Source organism: Schistocerca cancellata, chromosome 2, assembly GCF_023864275.1.
Source record: "Schistocerca cancellata isolate TAMUIC-IGC-003103 chromosome 2, iqSchCanc2.1, whole genome shotgun sequence".
Lineage (NCBI taxonomy): Eukaryota > Metazoa > Arthropoda > Insecta > Orthoptera > Acrididae > Schistocerca > Schistocerca cancellata.
Window position 1 is genome coordinate 568946423 of NC_064627.1, and position 11694 is coordinate 568958116.

The 11694-nt window shown below is 42.8% G+C and overlaps 1 protein-coding gene across 1 annotated transcript; it reads left to right on the forward strand.

Moving 5' to 3' along the window:
• The first annotated feature begins 1887 nt into the window (after nucleotides 1–1887).
• Nucleotides 1888–8780, forward strand: LOC126162168 (uncharacterized). Its single transcript, XM_049918480.1, has 3 exons — nucleotides 1888–2007; nucleotides 4580–4675; nucleotides 8420–8780. Exons 2-3 carry the CDS (start codon nucleotides 4601–4603, stop codon nucleotides 8627–8629), a joined length of 285 nt encoding a protein of 94 aa, XP_049774437.1. The 5' UTR covers nucleotides 1888–2007; nucleotides 4580–4600; the 3' UTR covers nucleotides 8630–8780.
• Nucleotides 8781–11694: the final 2914 nt, after the last annotated feature.

Below are 11694 nucleotides of genomic sequence, written 5' to 3' on the forward strand. Positions count from 1 at the left end.
ACTGCTCTGTTACAACTCACAAATCGATATTCTGCTCTTCCGTATTGGCAACGTATGACCTCCACATTTGCCGTTGAATTGACACCTTTTCGCTGATTACACTTGGCCCAAAGAGATGCACCTCATCACATAAGCACGTTCAACCTACGCATACTCCGTCTCTTTGATATTTTAATAGCTTTTTCTTTCATACACTGTTCCATACACACTCCAAACTTTGGGTTCATTGAGCCGTTCGTTCTGGCTGTTGTAATTTTCATAACCGTTAACGCTTATAAGAGACAGTCGAGCAGTATCGGACAGCTGTTTCTCAACTCTGGGGCTAATGGAAGCACTTGAAACGCCACTGAAGATCCTTTAAAATGTTTTAAGGCTCCTATAATTGTGAAGTCAAATAGTAAACTATGCAAAGCTGAGTAACTGAGAAATTTTGACTGAAAATATCTGAAGCTTGCTTGAAATGGAGTCTGTGAAGCTCACGCTACACGATGTGAATTCCAGGTAATCGGTCGAACACACAATTGGACTGCGAGAAAGAAATCTGTTCTCAATTAAATTTTGATGACTTTATGTTAAATGTTAGCCCTGAATGCTGTGAACCTTTGTTTACCAGATCTGTTGTCGTCAATACAAAATAAATGATCACTGAATAAAACGCATTTGACTTTATCTGTCAAATCTGTTTGAATTCACAATGTAGCACTCCCATAAAATATTTCACTCCAAGCTTGCTTCTTTATAAAAAAAATAACGATCTGAGTGTCAAAATTAAGCAATGTGCAAACGGAGGTGGGATTTCATCAGTACTCAAAAATGTTATTCAGTACAGAACTCGCTACGTGCAGTGCAAGTGTGTAGTCAAATAAAACCAAGAACACAAATGAAAAATCAGGTACGAATCTCACCGAGAAAGAAATAACTGAATCGGCACTTAAAGTTTTAACTGAGAATTATTAAGTCATAGCAGCTATACAGGTTGCCACACTTCTCACACATCAACTAATTCGAAAAATCTCTCAGAAGACTGGGTTGAGTGCTACATTTACTGGTGTTGGGCCCATGAGAATTGTGCCCGTAAAGAGCTGAGCACTACACTTGTGTCATAAATGTGTCACTGAACGTTACACTATTTATATCGATGTTGTTCTATTCTGTTAAACAAGTGTATTATGAAGCTTAGATTATTCGAGTCAATGTTCTTTCACTTCAAAGCTTAATACTTTAGTTTAAGGTCCATTTACGGCGCAAGTGGAACTTTTTTGTAACAAAAATTCCTTTTTTCACGTCAGAATTTCATGTCTGATTAATACTCCTCTTCAAAAATTAAAACGACGAATATGCAAAGGATGGAAAAAATATAAAATAATTGACGAAAGTATATTCTTAGGCCATTGGATTTTATAATTTCATTAAGTAACGTATCATACTACTTTTTAGTGTGAAGAATGCTCCAATACAATCTTCCGGAAAAAAATATATGATTTCGAAAAAGTTTGCGTGTCCTCCATAATTAAGGGGCCACTTAACGTGGAGCGGCTCCCGTCACTGTACCTGCTAGTGTTATTTCTAGGGCTCTTTTTGTGAGTAAGGGAAATAAGATGACTATAGCTATAACTGCGCAGACTAATGTAAAAGCTCTCTCATAGAAAACACGCAATAGAGTTACTTGAGATGAAATTGTTCTTGGAAATATCCATTAACCGTGACGAATAGACTGTAATGAGAACTTGTAGCACTTGCCACCGCCATTCATCGTTAAGGAAAGGCCGAGGCCGTTCTTTGAGTCCACGGCGGTTACTGCACTCTGCCAGGAAGGCGCTGACGTCACGGCCTCCGCAGGCGTGCCTCGCGGTCTAACAATGTCGCCCGCGCGCAGTGTGGGGATGCACCGACGGGAAGACCGACCCCAGACGCCGGGGTATAAAGGTTGCTGTCAGCTGGGAGCTTGAGGCATCCACTGGCTGGCAGAGAAACAGCAGCATCAGCCCGACCGCCGCGGAGGAACAAGTAAGTCTGAGGAGGCAGCTATACTTCCGGCAAAGATGCTGGTCCTTGATGTGAGATGCACAGTATTAATGCTGCGAACTTTCATAGGAAATATGGAAGTGATACAGACATTTTTACGTGTTAATTCTAGTAAAGCTAGACACTGATTAAGATTACTAATAGGAGAGAGTGACACATAAAATGTTTAAATTTTGTTTCTGTTATTGGCAAGTTTATTCGCACCTTCACTGTTAGTCTTGCCAATTGGTAATAAAGAAAGATGTCGTACAATATTGGTCAGTTAGTACTAAAGGAACTGATGGCAGCCAGACAGTATTTTCCTGTTGCTTTATTGCCCTTGACCAGTTTGATATGCAGTCAACAGGAGGTGCACATTTAGTTTAACACCGTACGAAGCTACTGAGAGCCTTGACGTTCGCAGTTAATATCGATCTTCTTTCTCCTTTTCTGCGTAGGTACGGAATTTATGTCAGAGGGCGCATTTTACATGTTTCATGCACTTGAAGCTCAGCTGCAGCACAATAAGTAACATACTGTGGTGAACGAAATTAGAAATTACTGTCGATTTTGACATTGTCATCACATATCTTATTTTTCATCATATCACGTTAATGTGTTAACAGTAGGGCCTATAATTTGTATGATAATCACCAATTGGAAATAAAGTTTCACCTTGAGCAGGCTACTGGTAATACAAAACTAACAGCAACTAAGAATTTTTTTTCCACTAGAACCTATTTAATCCTTCCTGGACCCCAGTCGCATACAGGATGACTAGTACATATCGTTCGACAGTAATATACCATACATTATAGTTAGCATCGGTTCAAATTAATGATTCATACAATCCTTTTTATAGAACAGCCTAACCATTCACCATCAAGGAACAAAACCATGACTATGTTTTAAAACAGTTTTCCCGCTTTCTTCAGTTATCTATTTGTTAAAAGTTCTCTATGTGACAGGAACGTGTTCTCAAGGAGAAAAAATTAATTTTAATTATATCGTGCGAGCTGCAACATATACGGAATTACTTACTGCCTAATTATATTGCAACAGAACAGTTTTAATAGAGAAGAGGCCACAGACGTTTATCTGTGTACAATAATCGGTTTGATCTCCACTCATGCTGCTACAGTATCGCGTAGACAATGTGACTTTGCCATAAGTTATTTTCAGGAATCTTATGTTTCCAATTCTTAAGCACGTCTGATGAGTCAACAATACGTTCCGAAGAATTGAATTTCCATTTTCGTTAAGAATGGTAAAGATTGCTATACGTAACACTGGAATGAAGTGTGTACGTCGGTGACAGATCTCTTCATCAATATTCGAATCTCGTGCGATCTAGTGAAGTGCTGGTAATGACCAGTTACTCTGCCTTACGAGCTACCTCAAGGAACAACAAAAAATAATTTCCTTTCTAGTAAGACGCCGCTCTTGTTTAATTCATGGCGATAGATCAGAAGACGGGGAGAATTATTTAATCTTATGTCGGTTGACTTTCCTATGACTTCAGCTATCCGATGGGAAAAAACGAGCTTTCAAATTTCTGGTGAAACGACAGCCCAAAGACATACTGCTTATCATGTCATGACAACTGGAGTTGTACACACTCATTCGTCAGTGCAGTCACTAGTTAGTCTAGTGCGATGGTCGTTTTTATCGATGTGTTTTCACAGGGACATTAAAACAGGAAGAAACACAATACTCCAGTAGCGAATGCTGGAGTACTGGTTAGCCTTCGTGTTTCACTGTCACAGTTAATACATATCGATAAAACGAATTTCTCATTAAACTAATTTGGGACCGCTCTGTCGAGTGGGCACTTGAAATTCTGATTTAAAAATCACTTTCTCAGTAACGAGAAACAAACTGACGCTTCCCGTCGACCCCGCTCGTTGCATTAAACACATGAAAGCAGTATTTGTTTGGGCCAACTCCAGCTAAATGTTGAAAAACTAAATTGCAAATATCCGCCGAAACACAAGGGAAAATTCGACTGGCAGCTCTTGGGAGAGAGGAGAGATCCTGTAGAGAGGACATCTCCTGCGTTGAAGTGTAAAACAAAATCGTGGGTAACAGGACGATGACAAAATAGGATATGGTAGCGGTGTGTAACGTCTGCTTTACGACCGCACTGAATTTGCATGTAAGATCTGCCTTGTATCTGTGGGTCTGATCTTTCAGCAGCTATAGAAGGACCGTACGTAGTTCAGAGTCGAATCCGAACTGAATCGCTTCCGAGTAGAATTGGTTTCCCAGATGTGTTGGTCATACATGAACCTATAAAATTCTTCTCCCCCGACACGTTTAACATGTAGTTATTCCTTCTTGTATAATTAGAGTTAAGCTACTTTTCTGTGACACACACTAATATCGGTTTTCCAGTTAAAAGAACTCACACTGTGAAATATTTCGCCCCAATCATTAAATGACAATACGCACTCTCGTACTTTGGAGTCGCTGGATACTCGCATTCCTGTTGATACAAAGATCATAACTTCTGATACTCCCTTATTATTGTTGTTCGTTTCATTTGGACGTAACAGCCTCAACTTTTCTGTTCCAGAGTCACGCAGAGTCAACCACTATGAAGACAGCCGTGCTGTTCCTCGTCCTGAGCGCCGTAGTTCTCAGCTGTGCTCTCCCGTCTCCGGAGGACAAGGTAAAGCATGCTTATTTGTTTGCAGAGAAAAAAAAAGAACTTTCATTTGCCCAAACAACAGAGATTTATTATGTGGCTTGAAAGCTAACTGATTCGTAATTAAATCAGACAAGAGTTAATTAAATCGATCTATCATCAGTCGGCAGATGATGGTTGAAGTGATCCATACAACAAGCAGAAATCGACAGACACAAGTATTATTTTGACCAGAACCGAGGTGCAATCTTCCTACACGTCGGTCAGGGGCCTGAAGATGGCGTATTAAATCGCCGAAACAGATAGCCAATTAAAATAAGTTTGGAAATTAGACGGCTGAAATGTGTTTGATTTGACACCCTATAGTGAACGACCGAGTCCCGGAACCATCTTTGAAAAGATGGACATACAGAGACCTAAAATTATACAGGTCTACTGGGAGAGGCTCTCCATATTTTCCGCTCGTATTATCTCTTACGCTTATACCTCTGCAGTTTGAAACAATGTAATTAAAACCAAATTACGTAGAAAGTAAAATTAAAATACGTTAGTTTTGTTAGGAAGATAAAGAGAGGAAATAATCGTAAATAAAGTGACATAGTTACCGCAGACGTCTGGCAAATATCATCATCAGTAATACCACACGGGGTGTAAACAGAATAAACTGGCAATGTTATACGGAAAGGTACCTCCCGGTGTACTTGACGAAAAACGTCTCGGAAGACCCCTAACGGTACTAACCGACCGCCGTGTCATCCTCAGCCTATAGGTGTCACAGAATGCGGATATGGAGGGGTGTGACGTCATAATGCCGCTACTTCTCAATCAAGTCGCTCCTCGCCGGCCGGGGTGGCCGAGCGGTTCTAGGCGCTACAGTCTGGAACCGTGCCACCGCTACGGTCTCAGGTTCGAATCCTGCCTCGGGCATGGATGTGTGTGATGTCCTTGGGTTAGTTAGGTTTAAGTAGTTCTAAGTTCGAGGGGACTGATGACCTCAGAAGTTAAGTCCCTTAGTGCTCAGAGCCATTTAAAGTCGCTCCTCGATTTGCCTCAGAAGAGGTGAGTGCATCCCGTTTCCCAACAGCGGTCGGCAGAGCGCAAGCGCTAGCCAAGCCCGTCAGCGCTGAACTTCGGTGATCTGACGAGAACCAATGTCACCACTGCGGCAAGGTCGTTGGCATAGCGTTGTGTCACGTTCTTTATTTTCGTATTCCTAAAAGACAGATATTGGTATGTTTGATAGTAGACACATCTCTGTTTACTTTGTCAACTGTCGGCACACGATCTCGCTTGTGTATTATCGACAGCGATGTGACGGTCAGTGAAAGGTAACGGCCGAGTCAAGCAACGTAAACATTGGGCGTGTGCAACAGTGCAGGCCGGCGGCTAGGTACTACCGAAACAAGAAATTTAAATAGTCATTGGGGTGTCAAGAACGTGTAATTCGGTTTACGTAAACAATGAATTAAATACAACCAGACGTTTTCTCTTTTACATTATCAGAACGAAGGTCGTGGTAGTAACGAAAAGTACCGCTCGTGCAGGAAGTCTTCGTTGTGGGAAGTGTTTTGGATAAATTCGTAGAGCTGCCATCACAATACCATTTGCCTCGCCATAAATTAAATGAATATCGCCTAGTTCAGTGATAGTATATCTCCGTTCCTTCCTAACATTTAACGGAGTTGCAACGTCTGCACAGAGAACTCGACGACTGCCGACGATTGACATATTACAGTAACTCAACCAAGCAGGCCATTGTTAGAAATTTATAGTAAGTTCTTATGGGACCAAACTGCTAACGTCATCGTCCGCTAGGCTTACACACTACTTAATCTAACTTAAACTAACTTACGCTGATGATAACGCGCGCGCGCGCGCACACACACACACACACACACACACACACACACACATGCCCGAGGGAGGACTCGAACCTCCGACGGGGGCAGCCGCGCGAACCGTGGTAAGGCCCCATAGACCGCGCGGCTACCTCGCGCGACAGCAGGACATTGTTGCCTACTTGTTTGCGACTTACGCCTGCGATGTCAATACGCGCAGAGGTAAATAACACGAATCGATCGCTTATATAAATGTACCTGTGTTGGGGGAGGGGTGGACGACGTAACCCGTAGTGTACTCATCCTGTTTCATGAATTCTTCCATTTCATTGTGCAAAACGTTTCCACAAGTCACGTCTAATCCGTATGTGCTGTCCAGAGTCCTTTCCAAAAACATTGCACGAGATGAACTTTTTTTGTCTGGGAAAACCGTAGGAAATGGACCAACATGTTACTAGACGTTTGAAATCCATTACACGTGTTCTGTTAACTGGAGGTTTTTGGCACTTTATACCGTTTACACCCTGCATAGCTACGTGGGATAGCGTGCTATACAGTATCCATAAGCGTGTCAATTTCCGCAAGTTACGAGGCTTGTTTTGAACTACAACTTTGTTCGGTATTGTATGTTACGTTTGCTACGTTAGTGACTGGAGCTTATATTTGTGACAAGAGAACATTTGATGTTACTGCTTTTTGAAATATACAAAAGAAAAAAAAGACGCACCACAAAAGAACTATCCGAATGGGACGGAAATTGGTAGATGTGATGTACATGTATAGACAAATCATTACAGTTTCAGAAAAACTATATGATTCATTCGAGAGAGAGAGCAGGTCATTAATGCGTTCGTTCACCTCTAGTCCATTAGTTGCCACCTACGTCATCGTTACAGCACGCCCCGTTTTGTTGCCCTCATGGCAAGCCGTCCTGAGCTTACATTCCAGCAAGATAGCGCTCGCTGACGCATGTCGAAAGTTTCTACTGCCCGTCTTCGTGCTTGCCAAACCCTGCCTTGGCCAACAAGACCGACCTCTCCCTAGTTGAGTACGTGTGGGACATTATGATCAGGGTCCTCCAAACATCTCGGGATTTTGACGATCTAGCGGACCAGTGGGAGAGAAAATGGCACGATATAACTCAGGAAAACATCCAACAAATCAATCAGTGCCAAGGCGAATAACTGCTAGTATAAGGGCAAAGATTGACCAACGCGTTATTGACGTACTAAATTTGTGTAGCGGTTTCTCTTGAAGAAGTCATCCATTTTTTTCTGAAATAGTAATAGTTTGTTTGTCTGTACACGTTCATCACATCTACAGATTTCCATCCAATTTGGGTAATTCCTTTGTGGTGCGTCATTCTTTTGTCTTAAAGTATATTTCCGTGAAAGTAACTTTCCTAGTTTATTTGCTACAAATGCTTGTTTAATGATGCATATTGCTAGATTTTGTCTGAAACACCACTGCTTTGTTCTCTTTTTTCTTGTATTTGAAAGAACCACAAGATCGTCATCATATCTTCCAATTCCATCGTCGTTTACTGACTCTCCTCAACTGAAGAACTAACTAAACGAAATGTAGTGTCTCACTTTTGGAGACAAATAGTCATGTGTTGACCAAATTACTTCCCCCCCCCCCCCCCGCCCCCGTCCCACCAAAGGTAGCCATAGTCAGTAGAGGAAACTATGGTCAGCATAAATCAGGTGACTTTGCATTTGATGTAATTTTGACAATATTCCAAATGCTTCTCAGGAGGCGCGACAGTCTGGAACCGAGCGACCGCTACGGTCGCAGGTTCTAACCCTGCCTCGGGCATGTGTGATGTCCTTCGGTTAGTTAGGTTTAAATAGTTCTAAGTTCTAGGGTACTGATAACCTCAGCATTTAAGTCCCATGGTGCTCAGAGCCATTTGAACCATTTTTCTCAGGAGGACCGTGGCGGAGTGGACGTGGACGTGCACAAAGAGAAGGGCGTGGGCACGGTGGTGGACGCCCAGGCCCACGGAAACGTATGGAAGAGCGACGATGGCAACACCCGGGTGGACGCCGAAGGCTCCTGGCAGAGGGTCTACCACGGGCCTGCGGCCGGCAAACCCAACTACTCCGGCGGCATCCGCTTCTCCCACAGGTGGCGATAACCGACCTGTGCTACCTGCCTGTCGCTACAGCCCCAGGGAGTGTATCTCGTCGCCGGAATTGCTGTACTTCGCCATGCAAAGTTTCTTCAGAAACGAGTCCCACTTTCGTGCCTGTACTATTTACCATCAACATTTAGTTACCAGCACCTTTAATTGGTAATAAATAACATCTTATAAAAACTTTTTTGTTTCCTTTCTTTATGTAACGCTCAGCCCCATGCTGGGTGACACCAAAATAAATTGTTATATGTTCTCATGTTTTACGAAGTCCTATCGATCACAACATTAAAACCACAGTGAAAATTCGATAAATCTTTGCACAGATGTGTTGCGCAGTGTCTCTATTATGCCCGTCGATCGCGTCGCGTGGGTCTTTTCAGTTCTGAGTGTGCAGTGAGCACGTTAAGATGCCTAGAACAAAAGATTGTCCCACCAAGAGTGAAGAGAGTGCTGCCATTTGCCGAAGGTGTCCGCCTGATTTCATGCAGTCCACATATCGTACCTGTCATGCACCTGTCACGCATAACAGCAAAGTGCGGCAATGGAGCAGGAACTCACTGCAACGTTTTCGATGGAAAGTGTTTGATGACCCACGTTACGGCCTGCATGTGGCTCCCTCTGATTCTCATCTCTTTGCTCACATGAAGCGTTACCTGTGAGGACAGCATTGTGATGCAGAAAACGATCTGCAGACCAGCATAGAGAATTCGCGGAAAGTTGCTGCCTTCTATGACGAGGGTACTTGAAAAGTTGTAAACCTTCAACAAATACGAGGTGCGACAATAAAGTAATGAGACTGATTTTCTTTGCAAGATGTGGCAACCCTGAAGGCTTGCATAGGCACAATATCTTTGACGTTGGTCTATAAGCTGCTTCTAGTCCAAGCGGCACATCGATGCAACTGCTCAGTCGTGAGTTGTGCTGTAATAAGTTAACACGTGTTTGTGTCTCTCGTCACGGAAATGGAACCGCATAATATTTCGCAACGGTACGCCATTTCTTTTTGCGTTAAATTGGGTGAAAACGCGACAACTTACGGTAAGCTTCAGAAGGCTTTTGGAGAGGAGGTTATGTCAAGAGCTCAAGTTTTTCGTTGGCATAAAATGTTTAGTGAAGGCACAACGAATTTTGAACATAAAGACCGCAGTGGACGACCATCAACCACACAGACGGATGTCAACTTGGCCAGGGTGCGTGAACTCGTACGATCTGATCGAACATTATCCGTGAAAATGATTGCAGAAGAACTGAACATCAATCGAGAAACGGTTCCTCTAATAATAACTGAAGATCTTGGTATGAGGAAGACTTGTGCATAAATTGTCCCCAAAAATCTCACACCACAAAAGCGAGAAACACGGGAAAATGTGGCAGCCGATCTGTTAGAGCAAGCGGAAATCAATCCACACTTTTTGAGCCGTGTTATCACTGGTGACGAAAGTTGGTTTTTTCAGTATGATACAGAGACAAAACGCCAAAGTTCGCAATTGTGCTCAAAGCGATCACCCAGACCAAAAAAAGCTCGCATGTCAAAGTCAAAAGTGAAATGCATGCTTGTGTGCTACTTTGATTCCAAGGGAATTGTTCATAAAGAGTGGGTCCTCCTGAAGTAACAGTTAACCAATATTACTCCAAAGAAATTTTAGAACGACTTCGCAAAAGAGTTCTTCGTGTCTATGCCAACATTGCAGATAATAGGGTTCTGCATCACGATAATGCTCCATCCCATCCTGCTCTGTCAGTACAGAAATTTTTAACCTCAAAATAAATTTCAGTACCACCACAGCCACCTTATTCACCAGATATCGATCTGTGCGACTTTCTTCTATTTCCAAGAGTCAAAACGGCGGTGTCCAAAAAGCTGTGACGAGGGTCTTGGGGATATTACAGAAGATGAGTTCCAGGAATGTTGCGATCAATGGCAGAAGCGCTGGAAAAAGTGTGTGCAATCAGAAGGGAACTAATCTGAAGGAGACAACACTAAACTTGAAACTTCCTGGCAGATTAAAGCTGTGTGCCGGACTGAGACTCGAACTCGGGAGCTTTGCATTTCGCGGGCAAGTGCTCCACTATCAGAGCTACCCAAGCACGATTCACACCCCGTCCTCACAGCTTCATTTCTGCCAGTACCTCGTCTCCTACCTTCCCAGCTTTACAGAAGCTCTCCTGTGAAAGGCAAAGGTCTCGAGTTCGAGTCTCGGTCCAGCACACAGTTTTAATCTACCAGGATGTTTCATATCAGCGCACACCGCTGCAGAGTGAAAATCTCATTCTGGAACACTAAATTTGGCTAAAACGGTAAGCAACATTTTTTCACATCAGTCTCATTACTTTATTGTCGCACCTCGTATCTTAGTCAGAGCGGCGACTAGGTAAGGAACTGGAAGAAGTTGCTAAATTTTAAAAATCATACATTTCTGTTTTTCTCTGTGGTTTCCATTTCACGACCAGTAAAACCTCGCAAATAAATAAATAAATGAAAAAATAGAAACATAAAAAACGGCCTCGTCTCATGTCTTGTCATTGACAGAATTCGCAACTCCCATCACCTATTCGTTACGATAAGCTTCAAACCTTTCTCGTCTGGTACAGAGAATAACAGGACAGGAGACACAGTGATACCAACATACTGTCAATCTCATGGTTACCTACTGGATATTATACAAAGCAAAAGGTAGGAGGAACACTGTCATCTACGACCTCGCATCATATGAAATTCTGGGAATTAGAAAGCGGGAAGTAAATTATCGGCAGCAGTTATTAGTTAAAGTAACCTTCATCAGGCAGACTGAGTCGACAAACGTTAAAAGGGAGCTACACCGGCACATTTGCTAGATCCACAGGAACAACGCTTATTCGTTGACGGGACAGAGAAAAGGGATCCTGTTTTACACGCTTTGCAACGAATCGCGGATCACGATGTTCAGACCGGATGTGTAACGGTTTCCGCTGACCGGCTGATAAATGCTAAAAGGGCGACAACTCTGTGACGCGGCGCAACTCTGGTGGTTTTTTGTAAATTAACACTTAATTATAATTGTCCCCTTCACTAGTTTTAACACTTC